Raw genomic sequence first — 18931 nt, forward strand, 5'->3', positions numbered from 1 at the left:
AGGTATTGTCGGTCATGTCGTCCCATATGCTCAGATGAGTCATTAAACTTTTGGCAACTGTACAATTAGACATTGAGAAAAGGGGGTATAAAGCTGGTTTCATCGAGAAAAAAGGCGAAAAGTCAAACGCCTCAATTAATGCAGGTCTCAAATCTCGAAAGATCATCATGTGAAGGATGCTCGAATATGCGACTGAATGGTGGCTGTGAAGGATGCATGTTTTCTTCGGTACCATTCGTAACCCCCTCCGCCTTGCGAACCACTTCCTTCAGCGCACGGGTCACGGCGCCGGCACGAGCAACGAGATCATGGAGAGACTGCGTATCGAAGGGAAGCTTTTTCGACCGCGGAATGTGAGAGTTCAAACTCGTGGGGTCATGAGAGAGGCGTTGCTGATATATCAGATCGAGAACTGATTTGGTTTCGTTACTCGTCATCTTGGGCGGCTCAACGCGGCGGGTGCTGGAATTCTCGGAGACCGACGCCCTCCAAGAGTCTCCACTGACGCGTTTCCAGGGATCATTTAATTGCGATGAATCACCTTCCGAATCGTCGAAGCTGAAAGTGAGTGAAGATGGAGACCTGGGAGGGGAGTGATTGTTGTCGTCATCATCAAGTGTCGCGAGATCAACAATTCCCTCCGCCTCCTTCCAAAGGTCGTTTGAAGGACCTCGAACAAGGTCTAGGAAGCTGGCTTGATGCCGGAGACGCTTCAGCTCAGCAACCAATAAAGTAAGCTCCTGGACCTGTCCGAATTGTCCGTGAAGACTAGCTTGACGCTCCATGATGGCTTCGGGCACAAACACGCCTCGGTGGCCAGCAGCCTTGTTCGGATTGATGTTTTCGTTCGTGGCAGCTTCGTCCCTGTCCTTGTCCTCAAATTCAAAATCACTGTCCCAGTCCTCACTGACTCCCTTGCTACCCAAGCCCCAAGTGCCGAACTTGCCAGATGACTGTCTTGTATCGTTGGAGGCTGCGGGCTCCCTCACAACAGGGACGCTTTGACTACGGTAATGAAGAGTACTTGAGGGTTTTCGCCCGATAGCACGACTGCCGCGCATGCCTGGCCCATTCTTCCCGTGCACAGTCCGTGGACGCCCATCCGGCCCAGTGCCGTCACGATCAGGCTTTGATTGCTCAGACCAATCAAATATGTTCATCCTTGGAGAGGTATCGTGCGATTCGTCCTGAGGTCCGCTCGACTCGTGCTCAATAGACTCTCGTAAGGGGAGTTGAGCGCCCATTATCCCTTGAGCATGGTTCCCTGTCGTATCCAAAGATAGTGCACCGAATTTTCCGAGTGCAAGAGAAGGCCGGATAGTTTTGTCCCCAGGCAACGAAGCTACCATACTATGTGAATCATCGTTTTCACTCAGATCAGACGGGAAGGATATCTCGCTGTCTCCTTCGTGAACGTCCGCTAAATTGGGCCTCACGGGATTCAGCGTGGTTTCTTCAAAAGGGTCGGGCTCGGCTTCGAAGTCGCGAGTCTTTACCGGAGGAAAGCGAGAACCAGGCGGAGATGTGGAATCCGCGTGGTGGTCAGAGGAGATTGGCGGTAGGGCTCGGTCGAAGATGGACTCGATTCGTGGGGATTGGAAGCAAGAACTGTCGGTGGTGATATGAGTGCGAATTGAGTCGAAAGCGGTATCACTCATGAAGTCAGTTTCGTCCTCATCGCCGGATGTGAAGACTCGAGTGTCGTCAGAGCCTATGACAGTTGATGCGGGATCTGAAGCTGCAATTGAGTGGCGTTTTGGACGTCGGCGAATGGAACCATATAGAGAAGACAAGGCTGAGTTGTCTGCTGGAACACGTTGGCCGTTATCTCGATAACGATGCTTTGACTGTGGACCAATGACCCCCGAGGAAAATAAATTGGGAAATCCACCGTTTGCGTTGCTGGATGGCCGCCTGAAAACGTTGGGATCCGTGATGTTTCGCCTTCCGGGAGCTCGCGGGGTTACCCAGACGGCTCCTTCCACATTCGCAAGGTCGGGCAGAGGGGTTGATACTGCCCTCCTTTTATGGCCCGCGAATGCGCCATCGCGGAACACTCTAACGTCTAATGGGCCCTGGGGCTCTGCCGGGGACTTCGGGCCCGCTTCATCTGCCAGTGGCTGACAAGTCTGTGCTTCCTCTGCAGTGTTTGTCTCCGGTTGCTGTGACTGAGCACCATCTGCTTTGAAAGGATCACGAAACGCGACGGGTGGGCTTTCGCTGCGTGGTTCTGACCCAGTCCTAGCTGAGTCTTCATTCTGGCCAATAGCGGTAGCCAGAAAAAGCGCCGGAGCGGCGTCTGTTTGAGGTATGATTCGTCGCACTGCTTGGTCTTTAGATTTTGTTGATGTTGAGAACCTACGGTCCAATCGTTCCGGCAAAACCTCAATGCCGGGAGCAATGTAAGGTTGCCATGAGTCACCTTCCAAGGGCTTTCTTCCAGGAGTGGGCTCTAGGAGAGGGCCTAGAGTCAGACTGGGTTCGAAACCCAAGCTGTGAGCTGCCTTGTGTTTGAAGGTCTCCGATCGTTGATAACTCGTTGCCGGTCTGCGGAGTGCGGTAGGCGATAATGGAGAAGAAACCGTATGAGAAAAGAAAGGGCTCGCATTGGAATGCTGTGACTTTGGTCGCTTGACAAGCTTGTTAGGTGCTCTGCGTTGGCTGGGCGGACGAGAAAAGCCTGGACTGGCTGGGCTGGCGGGTTCCGTGAACGATGGACTGTCTGGAGACTGCAGCGAAAAACGCTTTTCTGGCTGAAACGACAGCCTCCGAATCCAAGAGGAGGATGGCCGGCGGCCATGCGGAGAAGTCGGCGGACGTTCTTCAGTCCTCAGCAGCGCGGGCGGGATAGAGAGTGTCTGTCCGCGACGACGCAGTCTTATGCCTGCAAATGACCCTTTCCTTGGTCCATTTCCACCTTCCAGATCCGTGTAAAGAGCGGCATCTTCTCGGATATGAGAAAAATTAGGATTAATTGGAGATCGTAATTCTGCCGCTGTGACTGGGCTCGACGATTGGGCGTCAAGCGAGGGAGTCGTGTTGGATGCCGGTAAAAGAGCGTGTTGGAGGTGTGTCGGATCTAAAGACTGCGCACGTTCAACGCGACCGAGCGCAAAGCCGGTGGCTGCGATACCGACGGTGCTGATCGCACAAAGCTGGATTGAATATTAGCCAGTTCGAAATACAAGCTTATTTGAATGAATTGTGGTGTTGGAGCTCGAAAAAGCGCGAAAGGAGCGATATTCGGTGGCGGGGAGAATGGGCGGAAGATAGATGCGCCTAGCAAGACAATCTGGAGTAGAACATACCGTTGATACATGTTCCATACTCAGAGGAGACTGAGAACAGTAGATGTACTCCGTATCATGAGCTTAGATCAGGGACATCGATAAAATGTGGAGGAGTTGACATCCCATCTGCATTGTCATGCACGAGGAGGCTCAGGTGGCTGGACACATCAATTGAGACAGGAGTACTCGGTCAATGAGGCTGGTGGGGAGCTCTCCGATCGACAGCAAACGCAACGGTGTCCAATAAACATAAACCACTCCGATTGTAGCGACCGGTTAATTTTCCAAATCTCTTGAAGGGTGCGAAATTGGTGTGTTCTGTGAGGAGGGGAGGGGAGGAGGGCCGAGCTTGGAGAGGCGCAGGAATGGAGGAAGATCGGGAAAAGAATGTCAGCAACGGGAGAGGGAATGAGAGGGGAGAGAGGACAGCGACACCGAGAGGGCCGGAAAGAGGGTCTTGGGAGGCTTTCCTGACCCCGTCGGCTGGCGAGCTCGAGGGGAGAAGAGGTAGAAAAGTGACAGTCGAGTGTCAGCTGGAGATCTGGAGGGAAGAGACAAGAGAGGCGGCAGAAGCATAGAAGAAGGAATCATATCAAATCAACAAAGCCGCAGGTGGGACTCTTTAGTCTCTCTGCCAGCGGCCCAGCGCTTTCCCATGGCCAATGGAGCACGCTAGGAGTGTCCACCCCCAGCCAGAGACTCGATCTCTCGACAGGCAATTATTGGCAAACAAGGTCAAGGGCGGCCTAGGTCCCAGTCTACGTACCTTGATGTTTTGATTGTCTACAGCCTGTCCACTGTACAGGGTACACACTACGCTGTACTATTAACTTCCTACAGCTGGACACGCCGCAACTATCCCCTATCAATGGAGGAGCTCGCACTCAACTCGTGCTGGTTGCGATCGTCTTAAGGTGAAGCGTTATTTATTTTCCCGGGCAGGTTGACGAGCAAGACAAGGCAATCCCTGATGGAACCGCGACAGCGCATCCCCCCCTCTGAACGGGCCAATATTTCTTCACGGCAAGATGTAAACAAACAACAATAATAATCTCCTTCCCTTGAAGAACAGCGGGACTAAGATCATCCTTGTTGAGCTAAGTTAATCTACACAGGGCCAGATGTGACTGCTCGACCTTGAAGCATGGGCGGCAGTCACGCAGGAGACAATAATGGGGGGCGTTAGCGCGCACGAAGCTGCTATCAGCCTATGAGCCCGTAAAAATGGAGGGATTTCCTTGCGCGACTGGAGCAAAGATGAAACCAGGGCGTTGCAGGGGTGGTTCAGCTCACCTGTTCTTCCTTGCCCATCCCTTGTCAGCTATTGGTCCAGAACATCACCATCGTCGGCTAGCGGGTAGCAAGAGATCGGAGTATTGGCCCTGCTTGCCCCCTGTCATTGACCGACGCCAATGGCGCCGATATGTACTGTGGACAATGAACACTCGTATCGACCAGCGTACAACCGGACTCGCATTTGTCCCTCCAAATGCAACCTATTGTCCGATCGTCACCTTATTGATATCGCAGTCCTCGTCATCGCGGTGGTTATTATGGGGCTAGGGCGGGATAGCTTCCAAGAAGTTGAGCGAGTCGACAGAACCATCCCCACTTCCCTCGATCTCGGCTCCGACTTGGCTGGCTGAACTTGTCAGCTGCGAAGAGATCTCGCATATGGACGATCGCATCCAGGAACGGCCTTTTTTTCTCCGTGGAGTGTGTTTGGTGTTTTTAGTTTCTGATAACCAGTTTCCACAGGTTCACCAGGGCGAGCAGCAGATAACATCCAGACGTTCCCATGGTTCAGTATGGCCTTGAAACCTTCCTCCACTTCTTCTCGAATTTCCACGCCTCGGTAAGACCGACCCTCACAGGATCCGCCCAGAGCTTGTGACGAGATCGAACCGTAGACCTATGCGTGTTCGGCCGCCTGGCGTTTGTCAAGCCGCCAAATGCCGGGACAACAGGACAGCGCGGTGAGTCTATCCGGTGGAACAGGAGCCGATCACAGTGCAGGATATGATAGAGCGAGGGAAAGATAAGTAGATTCCTGAACTCTGTTGGTGTCGAGATATCTTGTTCTGCCAGGGAAAGCGGCATGCGAGCAATCTGGGAACAGAGTCTCGACCGAAGACCCTCTCAAGCTCCAGCCTTAGTTTCCTCGTGTCTCTCCGTTCCATCTCAGTGCCGAGTATCTTTGAGGTCCCTCTCGTCATTATGACGTATCCCCGCGTGGCTGGTCCCAACCGTTTCAAAATGCCAATTTCACCGTGTCCACCTCCTTTAGATTGGCTTTGCAACTCAATCGTGGTGTTTACTCTTGTGGTCCTGTCGAAAGCTATCTCGATACGGTGTGTTTCGATCCCCAGATAGGTCCTCTGAAACTCCAACATCGGAAGGAGCTTCATTGTATCGCTTGACCAATCAATTCTCGTCTTCCTCGCTTATCCCTGACAAGCTGACAATGCCAAGTTGCCAACACATTGCACAGCCTCACATGGGGTATCGAGTATCAACACCCCGGACACATTTCTTGGCGACTATTGGTTGATTGAATTCAAACCTACTGAACCATTGCTGCGACTGCTGTCAGATCTAACTAGCGTTTCATTTCCCTTCATTCTTTGCATCTTCCTTGCTGGTGAGCCTCCCGACTCGGAGCGCGCCATCAAACCTTCGCATCGCTGAAGCTTTAGAGCTTCCGCCCTGTGATGTGACCCTTGCCTCAGGTACAATATTGTACCTGAGACATGGCTCTGTCCCGAGTTTTGTACCCTGTGTTGTTTATTGACCCCTTCCTGCCATTCACAAGCAATTCTAGATTAAATTATCTCTACCATGCACGCTCGTCACTCCTCGGTTTTATCGCCTCGACAACCGAGCACCGAAGACGCACCTGTGCATCCTTCCAGCGACGCCAAGCCAGGACAGCATGGCCTTGACTGACAAATGCCTGCTGCTGATCGATAAAGGATTTCAAATCTGAGGGGTGCTCATAGCCAGGCGATCCTGGCGGTCATACTCGAAGCATTGCACTGACCCCTTGGAAACTGGCAATATCGTTGTCCTTGGTACAACCTCAAATCCTAGCCGAAGGATTATGTATGACAGTGTGCTTCGCATCGGTCTCCCTGGCCTTGACATGCAGACGGAAGGTCCCTTGTCATCTGCGACAATGATGCAGGCGAGTTTTTTTCCGTCTTGACGGTACCAATATAAGTTGTATAGAGACACGTGATTGATGGCACGTGACCTTGATAATTGCCCATTTCAAGCCAATCATATGAATTTGAGGAAAAATACTCGTAGAAGGTACTAAAATAACACTATAACAAAGTTCGATGAACAAGGTAGTATGATTCGTAATGTGTAGAATTTTGTAAGCAGTTTTACGGGTCATTGGTAAGTACATACATTGCTGTCAGGCACATCGACTACACACAACCGCATCCCCACATTTCCGCCACTTCAAAAGTCTTGCAGAGAGTCGACCTGGAGGAGGCTGTAACAACGGGCTCACCCTTTGCCATCAAACTTCTCAGGTGTTTTCTCGCAGAGTATCTCGGCGAATTATTTTCTTCTTGTTTACCACCGCTTGCCTCCCAGCGTCAAGCCCCAAGGCCCAGCCGAGATGGAGGCAGAACTGCAATCTCAGATCCCTGGTCTCGACCATGTGATCACAGAGTACTCTGTTGTAAGTGCATAATCACCTCAATATACTCTATCAAGCTAATGAAACTCTAGGGATACCTGACCCATGCCTCAAAGGCCTATGTTGCAGACGCAAATGGTCCGTCCCCAGTGGCAGAAGCCGCCAACATGGTCACGGAGCTGCTCGTCTCTGCATCAGGAGACTTCTCCGCGCAGAACGAGGAGACCATCCGCAACCTCGTAGAGAAGTTCGTGTCTTCCCTTGGCGCATCCGATGGCGTCGACGCAGAGCGCAGACAAATGCCTTTCGCCGCCAAGAAGCTCGACCAGGCTATCAATGTCGGATCCCAGCGGAACATGTCCTCGACTCTTGGTCTCGCCGGAGGAAATGTTGACCTCGAGTCTGTTGGAACAAGGAAGATGGAGTCTCGCGTCGACCGCAAGAAACTCGAGAAGGCAGAACGCAAGATTCGCGCTAAGCAGGAGAAGAAGCAGATGAAGACAGTGCAGTACGAAGCGTCTCGTCTTCTCAACGAACCGGATGCCGCTATGTCGTACGAAGAGTTCTTCATGGCTGTCAACCCTCTCCAGCTGGGTTCGGACTCCCAGGCCAAGAGCAAGGATATCAAGCTCGATAATATCGATATCTCCGTTGGCGGCAACCGCATTCTGTCGGAGGCTTCTCTTACGCTGGCCTATGGTCGCCGTTACGGTCTTGTTGGTCAAAACGGTATTGGTAAATCTACACTGCTTCGTGCGCTCAGTCGCCGTGAAGTGGCTATTCCAAGCCATATCTCGATTCTCCACGTCGAACAAGAAGTATGCTTTTCTCTATTCATGGCTATCTCATAACGAGGCTAACGACTCATAGATCACTGGTGACGACACTCCTGCCCTCCAAGCCGTGTTGGATGCGGACGTGTGGCGCAAGCGTCTTCTTGCGGACCAGGAGGTTAGTTCAATTTTTTTCTGCTGCCCATCACAGCCTGCTGATATCAAAATAGAAAATCACCAAGCAACTTCAAACCATCGAGGCGGAAAGATCTTCTATGGCCGATACGTCAGCAGATGCTGCCAGACTCGACCATGAGCGAGAGGGTCTCGACATCACACTCAGCGATATTCACTCCAAGCTCGCAGAGATGGAGTCAGATAAAGCAGAATCCCGAGCAGCTAGTATCTTGGCCGGTCTCGGTTTCTCACCCGAGCGACAACAATACTCTACGAAGACTTTCTCTGGAGGTTGGCGTATGCGTTTGGCTTTGGCGCGAGCTCTGTTCTGCGAGCCTGATTTGCTTCTTCTTGACGGTAAGTCAATGATGCAGTGCGGTGTTTGCAACAACTTACTGACTTGACTTAGAACCGTCTAACATGTTGGACGTGCCGTCTATTACTTTCTTGTCAAACTACTTGCAGGGCTACCCCAGCACTGTTCTTGTGGTTTCTCACGACAGAGCGTTCTTGAACGAAGTAGCCACAGATATCATGCATCAACACTCTGAACGGTTAGACTACTACAAGGGAGCCAACTTCGGTAAGTCCCCCTGTATATTACCATAGTCAACATGAGGACTAATTCAACAGACTCCTTCTACGCCACAAAGGAGGAGAGAAAGAAGCAGGCCAAGCGCGAATACGAGAAGCAAATGGCCGAGCGCGCGCATTTGCAAGGTCAGTGTCTCCTGGATCGCATTTTAACGTAACGCTAATTGCAACAGCCTTCATCGACAAATTCCGTTACAACGCTGCCAAGTCATCCGAAGCGCAGTCAAGAATCAAGAAGCTCGAAAAGATGCCCGTTCTTACAGCACCAGAAAGCGACTACGTTGTGCACTTCAAGTTCCCAGAAGTCGAGAAGCTTTCTCCTCCAATTGTGCAGATGACGGAGGTTACCTTCGGATACTCAAAAGACAAGCTTCTGCTCAAGAATGTCGACCTCGATGTTCAGCTCGATTCCCGTATTGGTATCGTTGGACCCAACGGTGCTGGTAAGACTACGGTACTCAAGCTGCTCACTGGACAGCTTGAGCCTACTTCCGGTCTCAAGTCGAATCACCCCCGTTTGCGTATCGGGTTCTTCGCGCAGCACCACGTTGATGCATTGGATATGACGACCAGTGCTGTCAGTTTCATGGCGAAGACATACCCAGGAAAGACAGATGAAGAGTATCGCCGACACCTTGGAGCCTTCGGTATCACCGGTATGACCAGTCTCCAGCGCATGGAGTTGCTCTCTGGAGGTCAGAAGTCTCGTGTCGCATTCGCCTGCTTGTCGCTCACCAACCCCCACATCCTTGTTCTTGACGAACCTTCTAACCACTTGGATATTGAGGGTATGGACGCCCTTTCTGAGGCGCTGCAGAACTTCGAAGGCGGTGTCGTGATGGTGTCTCACGATGTTACGATGCTGCGGAATGTCTGCACCAGCCTCTGGGTCTGCGACAAGGGAACAGTGCAGAAGTTCGACGGCACGGTCGACATGTACAAGAAGAAGATCAGTGCTCAGGCAGACGAGGCCGGTGTTGCGGCTGCTCAAAAATAGGTTAAGCATAGATTTAGTTAGAGATTTATTGAAAAGCATATCTCTTCAGACCAGTGCATGTGTATGGATCCATAGTGTCGGCATCTGCTATTTCTAGAAGCGGACGGGTGGGTCTCGTGAGCTACCAAACTCCGAGCTCCCCCATAATCTGAGCATCATCCACTCAACTATCGCCAGGTACAGGCGCACTAGGCCGCAGCAAGTATATTTAGAGACGGCCCTCGTCAAATTTCATCTCCGATGCCTTGAGAAAGAACAACAAACTCCAGCCATGAGTAGCAGAGACGACATCGACTCGTCCGCCGCCAACGCACCGCTGCTTGCCCCGGAGGCATCAGCCCGGCCACACGACGACCAACCGCCCAAGATAAACGAAGAATACTCGAGCGGCAGATTTATATGGTACCTGACATTCTCCGCCGGAATTAGCGGTCTTCTTTTTGGATATGAGTGTGTACCCTTTCTTCTCGCGCATCCGTTTCTTGTGACACTCCGGGAATCCTGGACCTACGTTCTATATTCCGCGATCCAACGCAGCATTGCTAACAATCTTTCCTTGACAGCACCGGCGTGATCTCATCAACACTCGTCTCGATCGGCTCCGACCTCTCGAATCGCCCTCTCACGAGCCCCGACAAAAGCCTCGTTACGTCGTCTACGAGTCTCTTCGCGCTGATCGCAAGCCCGCTGGCGGGTATATTAGCGGACAGGCTCGGCCGGAAGAAAGTCATTCTCGTGGCAGACATATTGTTTACGCTGGGGGCGCTAATACAGGCCATTACGAGTGAGGTATGGTGGATGATCGTTGGGCGAAGTATTGTTGGGCTTGGGGTTGGGAGTGCTAGTTTGGTTACGCCTTTGTAGGTGCAACATATTCATACGAAACCGGGGAGAGCTAATGACGGCTGTTCATAGGTATATATCGGAATTGGCGCCTTCGAACGCGCGAGGACGACTTGTTATTATACTGAGTTTATTCATTACCGGCGGTCAGGTGGTAGCATACATCGTTGGTTGGCTTTTCTCCTACGTTAGCGGAGGATGGCGCTGGACCGTGGGCTTGGGCATGGCTCCAGCACTGGTTCAACTTTTTATCGTCGTCGCTCTACCAGAGACACCTCGCTGGCTAGTTCAAGCAGGCTTTGAGACCCAAGCTCAAGAAGTTTTGGCCAAGGTCTACCAAGAGAACGCCGACAGCGACCTCATCGCCAAACAAATCCTCCGAGACATTCAGGCCGAGGTCGCCGAGGAAGAGGAGGAACTTGCCCAGACAAAGCCCGTCGAGAGCGGCGCGCAGTGGCTCACAGGCGTCAAACAGCGAGGACACGACTTGTTCAATATCGGCGGTAATCGACGGGCTCTCACAATAGCAGTCATGTTGCAAGCACTACAGCAACTATGCGGATTCAACAGCCTGATGTACTTTTCCGCTACAATCTTCTCGCTTCTCTCCTTCTCATCGCCAACATTGACTTCTTTATCCGTGGCAATGACGAACTTCCTCTTCACACTACTTGCCTTCGTATACATTGACCGCATCGGCCGCCGGCGCATCCTCCTCTACTCGATACCCGTCATGGTGCTATCGCTCTTCGTTTGCGTCCTGACATTCTCATCCGTGACTCTACCAGATGTCTCGCCGGCGCCGCAAGCCCGTGACGCTGCAAGCGGAACAGAGAACTCCCTCCTCCCACTCGTCATCCTCCTCTGCCTTACCGTCTATACAGCAGCGTACGCCTTTGGCCTCGGCAACGTCCCCTGGCAACAATCCGAGCTGTTCCCTCTGAACGTGCGCTCTCTTGGTTCGGCACTTGCAACCGCAACGAACTGGGGCTCGAACTTTATTGTTGGTCTTACCTTTCTACCCATGATGGAGTTATTGTCGCCGAGTCTGGTATTTGCACTTTATGGCGTTGTGGGTATTGTTGGGTGGTTTGGTGTAAGGGCTATTTATCCTGAGATGAGCGGGCTTCATCTGGAAGACGTCAAGGCTCTTCTTGCGAATGGGTGGGGTGTTAGAGAGAGTTTGGTTAGGGCGAAAAATAGGTCGTCTTGAACCTGTATTTATCCAGAGCTGAATCCTATCTCAGCTATTGGATAATCAGATAGAGATATGTTATCTGCATCTCCGGCAGATGCCTGCATCATCAAGTGCACCAAAAAATAAAGGGCCCTTTGGCCTCATCACCATCTCCAGGTATCGGGTCCCACCAGTGTCCAACCATCAGTGAGCCCCCGACAGGAATAACGCCTTCATACGCATAGAGAAAATCAAAATCCTCAAAAATATTCGTGGGCGGCCACGCCTCGTCGAAGAAACCCCCCTCTTCTTCATTCGGGGTATATACAACAAAGCAGATGCGCGCCCAAAGACCGTAAGCGCCTGCACCCTCTATAGGTTCCATAAATCATCGTAGAGGATTTGTCTGAGGAAAGGATCCATTCCATGTCATAGTGCCGCGGAACAACGTGAGATTCTTGTTGTGCGGGTGTCTGAATGAAGCTACGTGCTGATCAAATACATCTGGCCTGTTCAGAGAATCCGCGTGTTCCTTCAACCGAAGGGTCTAGATGGATTGAAAGAGTTAGTTGTTAAGAAGTTATGTGTATTAATGTAGACCGATGTAAACCTACGATATGTTCGACCTCATTCATATGACCGTTCAAGTCGGCGCAGGTCTGACTTATTTGCAAGTCCTCTGGATCGGGCGGCCAAGGGCAAAAACAAGCTGGGAGGGTATGAGTATATGGTCTCGTCTTCGATACTCCCAAGATCAAGGATAGGGGTCAGTTTAGTAGTTAACTAACATTCATAGCCCGCCAGGCATGGCGAAGGCTGCGTTTCTCTCTGAGCATTTCACATATCGGTACGGGTGCAGATGGGCGAAGATGCTTGGGCAAGTTCATGTAAGACGCATAGAAAGTGTTCTCATCCTCGTTGAGATGATGGCGCAGCCAAAAGTTCCGAATATCCAAAGTAATATTCGTTGATACACGAAGGTCTTCGCTTATTAGCTCTGTATCGGTCTCTGCGCATCCATATACGGAATAGATATCGTAATCGGTTTGCAAGCAGCAGGATGACAGTTCGGGATTCAAAGCCAGGTGCGTGACAGCCTGCGGTTAGGATTCTTGTCAGTGGTCGTCAAACAACGGCCGCTTCGTGCTTGTTGGGGCTCGAATAAGAAAGAAGACATACCAGCTAAACCGCGCAGAATAATTCCGAAGGCGCATCAGGCTTTCTCATCAGATACCCGTACATAGGTCTGTTGAGAAAAGTACTGTTCTTGAGGACCTGCTCTATACAACGGTAATTTTTGTTTTCGCCCTTGGTAGAACACAATGCCTCTACGATCATGTTGTGAAGAAGACCTAACCAGTACGTCTCGCGCTCTCTTTGATCGTAGCCAAAATCCACTGATTTCGAAAGGACGATAGCACGGATCTGGTATTCGATCTTGTACTCCACAGCGGTCCGCTTCGTGATCTCGTCGTATTTGTCACCATACAATCTCCTCCAGATGTGAGACTCAGCGGGTAGAATCTTTGGGGCGAAGTCTGAGGAGCATAGAGCGAAGTTGACTCTGCCAGCATCGGAGGGTAGGAAGTATGCTATATGCTGAATCAGCTATGGTAGATCATGTTAGTCGTATGCCACTACTTAGCGTGATTGCGTACCTCTGTAGGCATTCTACGAAACGGGTTCGGTTGGAGTATGCGAGCTCGGTTGGCTGACTGGAAACCTGAACCTGTTGGTCTCTCCATTGGGAGCAGTACATGGTATGCTTGTCGGGATAAGGATGCTGGTTCAAGCAGAGACAACGTGGTTGGGGATGGTGAGGGGATTCAAGTGAAGTAAAAGTCACAAGAAGTCATGCAATAATTGATGAAAAGAGAAGGTTGAGCTTAGAATAAGAGGTAGATTGTAGTAGTTGCGAATATGAGAAAATTAAGGGCAGAAATGGGAACGGTATTGATTTAGCGATCAAACATGGATTCGAGTTCGCTCACTTGCACAATTGGTAGGTATGCATGTTCTATTTCCTTTATCTGGAAGGTGCGATATGGTCCATCCTTCTGCTCCGCAAACTCTAGCATGCCATGGAACTCTATGACCTAAGTTATAGATCGCGCATCGGGGATCAACCTAAAGGCCGTACGTTACACTGAGATATGGTTTCATAATATAGTTAGAGAACCACTGGAAAATGAGAGCCAGTGAGAAAATGATCTTATTAGTATAGATTGATTTAGAAGAGCTCCAGGTTTTGAACAAAGGAGTAGGGGAAGTTTGAACATGTATGAACTAGAGAAAAAGGTATTGAAAGTAGATAAAGACAATAAACCACTCAGAACAAGCCAGTCTATTCTTCGATATCTTTCACCTTCTCCCATTGCCCCCGTAGGTTCTCCTTCCACAAGCTGACCTTGTTGTCCCCACCGCTAACAGCAAGGATATTTCCGCTAGGACTCCAGCTCACCCGCCACAGCACGTTATCGAATTCAAGAACATGGCCCGTCCATTGCGTGGGGTTTGATGCATCGGCGGTCCAGACCCGAACAGTCTTGTCCTGCGATGCAGAGGCAATGTACGACTTGGAGAGGATGCTAGGCGACCAAGCGACGTCACGGACCCAGTCGGAGTGTCCTTCCAGGGTCTGCGTGACGGTGTATGTCTTGGTTTCGGGGCTAAACAGGGACAAAGGTTAGTATGAAAGCTCCGCAAGTGGGAGAAAGGGCAGTATGTACTTGTAATCCCAGATCTTGAGGAGGTTGTCGCTGCCTCCCGTTACGAACCTCCGCTGCTGCCCGGGTCCAGGGTTGGAGCTGACGAGGCTGCCAGGTGCGGCGGCAGGTGCCCAGCTGATGGAGTTGACGCCCATGCCGTGGGCGTGGAAGATTTGGTGCGTCCAGCTGTTGTCGCGGAACTCGAGGACGGAAACATGGCCATCAGAAGAAGCGCAGGCCAGGAGACATCCTGTCTCATGAGGAGCCCACGAAATCATGTTCACAGACGCGGTGTGGAGGGAGAAATCGAAGACTTTCGTCCATGCACCGCTGCCCACGGGGGCAGTGGAGCTCTGGTGTTGTTCGCGCCAGATGAGCACTTTTCCATCATAGGATGAGGAAGCAAGGATTGTGCCGAACTTAGGGTGTGCCTATTAAACCAAAAGTGATGAGTTAGTTAAAGGCGCTGGATATACGAGTCTCGATTGCGGCGGTTGCCTCCGCAAACATACCCACTCAACACACCATACCGGGCCCTCATGGCTGCCAAGGTTCCCATTAGCAAGTGCATTCCGTCCAATCAGACCAGATATATGCCCACCCTTTCAGAGTCTCAACGTGCTTGTGTGTCTCGCCTTCGATTTCGAATATCTTTATTGTCTTGTCGGAAGAGCATGTTGCCAACCGGCGGCCGTAGTAGTCAAGACCGGCATCGTGCTACGGCGAAGAGGTCAGGTATAAGTGATGAAAAAGAGACGTTAATCGCCATGATGCTTACAATCATGTCATCGTGACCAGAATTTGAAATCACTTGAGCAGCCGCCTAGACCCCGGATAGGGAGGCAAGTCAGTTAGGTCCCGCAACCGCGTTTCGGAGTCACGCGAAGAATTGGAGGCGAAGACATACCATTTTGGGCTATGTGCAGCTCTAGATAGGTAGCAGAAAGGGAAATATGAGGATCGAGGAGTGTGGTAGCGACGGTGGTGGCAGCAGGATCGCGAACAATGGCCCAACAACAGCAAAACACCAGCTGGTCCGTTTCGTCTCCAGCTCTGTGGGCAATCTTATCTTATCGCCCTGCTGACTCATCTCTATCGGCACGTGAATATAGCCTCGGCTTCCTTCCGGACTTGCCCCACGACCGTCGCCTTCGGAATTCATATGCTTCGCTCGCCGTGTTCTTGCTTGTCCTCCTCTTCTTAACCATTCATGTATACAGAAGATCGATAGTATACGATACTGACCGCTTCTTGTTTGTACATTACTTTGATCTCTACAAATACGTTGTATATCATTCTGAGTGCATACGGGAACCACCCCCCATCTATCCGCAATCATGAGTGACGCCCTGTGTGGACCATCGAATGCACTGCAGAACCTCCAGAAACATACCTCCGTCGACCGAACACTGCAACAGGACAGACTGATATCACGACAGTCTCCTTCACAGGTGAGTTACTTATTTCGTGACGATCCTTCACTATTGCTAATGATAATGTCAAGGGTTTCCGGTCACAGAACCCCAATGAAGGGATTCTAGATCCCGAGTTTGCCGCTTTCGAGTCGAACAATGGTCTGGGAGCTCCATTACCGGAAGCACAACATGGCCACCACTTCATGCCACCGGCTCCGCAAATGCCCATGTCTCACCCCGCGGAGGCTCCAAACTGGGCAAGCGATTTCCAGAACCTCCACATCTCGGGCCCGTCGCAACCAATTCACCATAAACCAACGCATACCGCAGCTCCTTTGGCAGCCTCACAGCAAGGTTGGCACGCTGAGTTCATGGGACAACAGCAACACACACCCGCACCGCAACAAAACCAGCCATTCGCCCAAAGGTTTCAGCCATCGTTCACCTCTACTTATGTCATGAACAGCTCCCCAATGCAAGCTTATAGTCCCGCGCAAGAGACAACTGCGAGCAAATCAGCGACGACGGAGGCATTCGATGAGTCCGCATTTGAAGCTGCCTTTGAGCAGGCCAGGGCGGACATGGAATCTCAATTTGAGGCGCAAGTTGAAACAAACGCTAGCGATTCGAGCACAAAAAATCAAGCTGAAGAGGCGCCTATCCAACCAGAGGCGCAGGAAACGATACGAATTGGCTCGGACACGATACCACAGGCTAACAAGGAAGATCTTCAAACGGCAGCGAATGACGCAGACGAGCTTGCCAGAACCGCCGGCCAGTTACTACATAGTGTCAGCCACGAGACGAATCAAAAATTTAAGGAAAGCAATTTTTTGGCATTGATGCGGCGCATTCGAGACCGCGAGGTCCAAGTTGAGGGGGATGAATTTCGCGAAGTCAGTACCGGTCCGTGATTGTCGTAGATTTCGGCTGGCGTGACCCGTGCGCTGGTATACTTGGATCTTTCAAGCTGGCCTTTGCTCTGCTAATCAGCTTTCAGACCGCGCAGTCTTTACACCCGGGTGGCCCGTATTATCCGGAAGGTCAACGGCAGAAGGAAGCTGAAGCGAAAGATTCATGGCGGCCTATTGGCCAGGGCGACTACGTCCACGTTCCAACCAATGAGACCAGTAAGTTCGGATACCTGGCGACGCCGACCACAGGACACGCCGGGGGTAGTCGCACAGGTTCCGAGACCTGACAATGTTTTCGATAATTAGATATTGAGTCGGGACACCTGGCGTCTCACACGACGATCAGCGCGGATCCAAGCGCATCGAGTACCGAATCAACCGGCAATTCTGGGTCAGCGGATTATGATTCGCTCTACGCAAGCTGGAATCATGGAGACCGTTGGGCTTAGACGGATTTTTGAGTTAAATTCTGATACCCACTGTATATGAGCTATTGAGCGTTGCATTAGACAGCAGCATCTAAACTTACCCGAGTGGGACAAGGGGTTTCAGATTATTCCAGGAAAGCAAATGAAAGGAACAGCTCATTTGTCAGTGCATTGACAGCTGGCGGGACACGTGACCGCATTCAGCCCTTGGAGGGAAGGATTCCTATTGACAGAAACCGAGAACAATAGGAGCTTCTCAATAACGCTTTCCTGATTGTTGCCAGCCACCCCTCTATTGAACCCGGTTCCCGGTCAATTGACTCGGTTAGCTGCAGCTTAGTTTCGCGATTTCTTTCTCTTCTCGATTGCGATTGTTGTGTTGATCATGGTGCTACAGGCCGGTGGGCGACAGATTGAGCTGCGCAGGGATCAGGAATGTTTCGCTATTATTTTAGGGCTATCTCCGGATTGTCCTCCGTCTTGTCTATAGTCCGTTTGGTGTTTGATATCTGCTGTGTTCCTCTGCTGTCTGTCGACCTCAACAAACTCTCACTGTCTATATAATTATTCAGCCCTCTCTCTATATACTGCAGTGTACATATCTACCACAGTCTTCCATCCTCATTTCTACACCTCCACATACATACTATCAAACCTTCATAACCACCAATATGCAACCCCCACCAAACGACCACCCCTTCCACCAATACCTCCGCAAAATCACAGCCCAAACCCAACTCAGACCCCCTGCAACAGCACCAACAGCCACAGAAACCGCCAATCCCAACCCCAACAGCCCACCACCAAGATACACACCGGCCATAGTCTCCCACGACTTCGAAGACGACTACGACAAAGGCTACGAAGACTTCGATGAGTACGATGATTCCTACGACTTCGACAATGCACCAAGTTACTACCCAGCACAAGGAACAGGAACAGGAACAGGCACAGCCGCAAACTCAAACGATCCCAGCACCAACCCCAAAACCCTAACCATAAACCTCGATTCCTCAATCACCATCACCGGCGACAGAAACACAGTCGCGATCCCATCAGGCCAGTCGCAGTCCCAAGCGCAGGCGCAGTCAAAGACCCAACCGAACGCACCAAAGTCTAAACTCGCAAATACAGCGTCGGCCATAATCGCTGCGCTCCAGCAATCCGGCGTCTCGGCTTCTGCGTCCTTAGAGATTAATCTCGATGCCGGGGTAAGGGTCGAGGGGTCCCGGAATATCGTTTGTTTCGGGGGGATGATTGTTCCTGGTCGGGTTCCTGCTCGCGCTGGTGCTCCTGGTGCTGGTGCTGGTCTCAAGACGATGAATGCGCAGTCTAATGCTCGGAAGAGGCGTGCTCAGTCGGTATGTCTTGCTATCTCTTTCTTTGCCAGCGAACCAAATTGCTAATTTTCTTCCTCAGGAACCTGCAGCAGATACCACAGAGACCAAGAGGTCCAGAAACTAAATTATGTATGCGATTCGAGTTAAAATTTTGCTATTGAAGTTTGTCATGCATCAGTTGGGACCAGCCAGTCCCGCTCTCAGCGCAAGCGCCATGGCAAAGCGACGGGATCAAAGAGTACCTATCTATCTTGGAGTCGATATCCAGCGTCCTGCAGGTTGAGCTGTAGCTGTTTGTTAGCGGATTCCACCCCAGTGACCTACTTTACCTGTCCTTGGTTATTAAGTCTAGTATCGTTCTTGTTCATTAGCTTGTTGAATCGTTGATCGATGCTTCGCTTCTTGGTTGTTTGTGACCCTCTATTTATTTATGAATTACGATGTTATGAGGTCTTGGTTTCGTTTCGGCATTCGGGAGAACTCATTCCGTTGTATGTAGGTCGTATGTTAGTCAAGGTATCCGGAAGTATAGTGGATTTCGGTGGTAGGTAGGTAGTAAGTAACTAACTAAACGCCTCTGTCTAGCCTGTACCGTGCAGTCACGCGCCTTTCTAGCAGCCGCA

The 18931-nt window shown here is 51.1% G+C and overlaps 8 protein-coding genes across 8 annotated transcripts; 5 read left to right on the top strand and 3 right to left on the bottom strand.

Annotated features, from left to right (window-relative positions):
• Positions 1–100: 100 nt before the first annotated feature.
• Positions 101–3490, bottom strand: BDV14DRAFT_92407 (uncharacterized protein). The gene is made up of 2 exons (XM_073777865.1): positions 3309–3490; positions 101–3155 (listed from the first exon to the last, which is right to left on the bottom strand). The coding sequence occupies exons 1-2, from the start codon at positions 3324–3326 to the stop codon at positions 132–134; spliced, it is 3042 nt and encodes a 1013-aa protein (XP_073626160.1). The 5' UTR covers positions 3327–3490; the 3' UTR covers positions 101–131.
• An 822-nt stretch (positions 3491–4312) lies between these two features.
• Positions 4313–4942, top strand: BDV14DRAFT_92426 (uncharacterized protein). Its single transcript, XM_073777866.1, has one exon. The coding sequence runs from the start codon at positions 4515–4517 to the stop codon at positions 4851–4853; it is 339 nt and encodes a 112-aa protein (XP_073626161.1). The 5' UTR covers positions 4313–4514; the 3' UTR covers positions 4854–4942.
• Positions 4943–6742: 1800 nt separating this feature from the next.
• Positions 6743–9519, top strand: BDV14DRAFT_176936 (putative AAA family ATPase GCN20). The gene is made up of 7 exons (XM_073769337.1): positions 6743–6984; positions 7035–7760; positions 7813–7893; positions 7946–8249; positions 8302–8475; positions 8526–8612; positions 8660–9519. Exons 1-7 carry the CDS (start codon positions 6922–6924, stop codon positions 9481–9483), a joined length of 2259 nt encoding a protein of 752 aa, XP_073626162.1. The 5' UTR covers positions 6743–6921; the 3' UTR covers positions 9484–9519.
• A 131-nt stretch (positions 9520–9650) lies between these two features.
• On the top strand, positions 9651–11924 carry BDV14DRAFT_176938 (putative MFS myo-inositol transporter). The gene is made up of 3 exons (XM_073769338.1): positions 9651–9933; positions 10047–10343; positions 10399–11924. Exons 1-3 carry the CDS (start codon positions 9755–9757, stop codon positions 11537–11539), a joined length of 1617 nt encoding a protein of 538 aa, XP_073626163.1. The 5' UTR covers positions 9651–9754; the 3' UTR covers positions 11540–11924.
• A 761-nt stretch (positions 11925–12685) lies between these two features.
• Positions 12686–13173, bottom strand: BDV14DRAFT_202035 (uncharacterized protein; the record flags this gene model as incomplete). Its single annotated transcript, XM_073773905.1, has 2 exons — positions 12686–13111; positions 13162–13173. 2 exons carry the CDS (start codon positions 13171–13173, stop codon positions 12686–12688), a joined length of 438 nt encoding a protein of 145 aa, XP_073626164.1.
• A 454-nt stretch (positions 13174–13627) lies between these two features.
• Positions 13628–15238, bottom strand: sec13 (GTPase-activating protein SEC13). Its single transcript, XM_073769339.1, has 6 exons — positions 15119–15238; positions 14990–15034; positions 14813–14928; positions 14724–14754; positions 14233–14642; positions 13628–14172 (listed from the first exon to the last, which is right to left on the bottom strand). Exons 1-6 carry the CDS (start codon positions 15119–15121, stop codon positions 13848–13850), a joined length of 930 nt encoding a protein of 309 aa, XP_073626165.1. The 5' UTR covers positions 15122–15238; the 3' UTR covers positions 13628–13847.
• Positions 15239–15548: 310 nt separating this feature from the next.
• pex20 lies at positions 15549–16989 on the top strand (the record flags this gene model as incomplete). The annotated part of the gene is made up of 4 exons (XM_073771434.1): positions 15549–15662; positions 15716–16522; positions 16627–16756; positions 16847–16989. The coding sequence occupies 4 exons, from the start codon at positions 15549–15551 to the stop codon at positions 16987–16989; spliced, it is 1194 nt and encodes a 397-aa protein (XP_073626166.1).
• A 650-nt stretch (positions 16990–17639) lies between these two features.
• On the top strand, positions 17640–18432 carry BDV14DRAFT_202038 (uncharacterized protein; the record flags this gene model as incomplete). The annotated part of the gene is made up of 2 exons (XM_073773906.1): positions 17640–18329; positions 18388–18432. The coding sequence occupies 2 exons, from the start codon at positions 17640–17642 to the stop codon at positions 18430–18432; spliced, it is 735 nt and encodes a 244-aa protein (XP_073626167.1).
• Positions 18433–18931: the final 499 nt, after the last annotated feature.

This window comes from Aspergillus stella-maris, assembly GCF_047715825.1.
Source record: "Aspergillus stella-maris strain CBS 113639 unplaced genomic scaffold BDV14scaffold_43, whole genome shotgun sequence".
In the NCBI taxonomy this organism is placed as follows: Eukaryota; Fungi; Ascomycota; class Eurotiomycetes; order Eurotiales; family Aspergillaceae; genus Aspergillus; species Aspergillus stella-maris.

Coding starts and splice junctions, on each gene's coding strand:
- BDV14DRAFT_92426 (XM_073777866.1), top strand. CDS start 4,515: ATGGAGGGATTTCCTTGCGCGACTGGAGCAAAGATGAAACCAGGGCGT.
- BDV14DRAFT_176936 (XM_073769337.1), top strand. CDS start 6,922: ATGGAGGCAGAACTGCAATCTCAGATCCCTGGTCTCGACCATGTGATC. Junction 6,985..7,034: donor TGATCACAGAGTACTCTGTT/GTAAGTGCATAA, acceptor ATGAAACTCTAG/GGATACCTGACCCATGCCTC. Junction 8,476..8,525: donor CTACAAGGGAGCCAACTTCG/GTAAGTCCCCCT, acceptor CTAATTCAACAG/ACTCCTTCTACGCCACAAAG.
- BDV14DRAFT_176938 (XM_073769338.1), top strand. CDS start 9,755: ATGAGTAGCAGAGACGACATCGACTCGTCCGCCGCCAACGCACCGCTG. Junction 9,934..10,046: donor GGTCTTCTTTTTGGATATGA/GTGTGTACCCTT, acceptor TTTCCTTGACAG/CACCGGCGTGATCTCATCAA. Junction 10,344..10,398: donor GCTAGTTTGGTTACGCCTTT/GTAGGTGCAACA, acceptor GGCTGTTCATAG/GTATATATCGGAATTGGCGC.
- sec13 (XM_073769339.1), bottom strand. Junction 14,643..14,723: donor CGGTATGGTGTGTTGAGTGG/GTATGTTTGCGG, acceptor TTGGTTTAATAG/GCACACCCTAAGTTCGGCAC. Junction 14,173..14,232: donor CTCAAGATCTGGGATTACAA/GTACATACTGCC, acceptor GTCCCTGTTTAG/CCCCGAAACCAAGACATACA.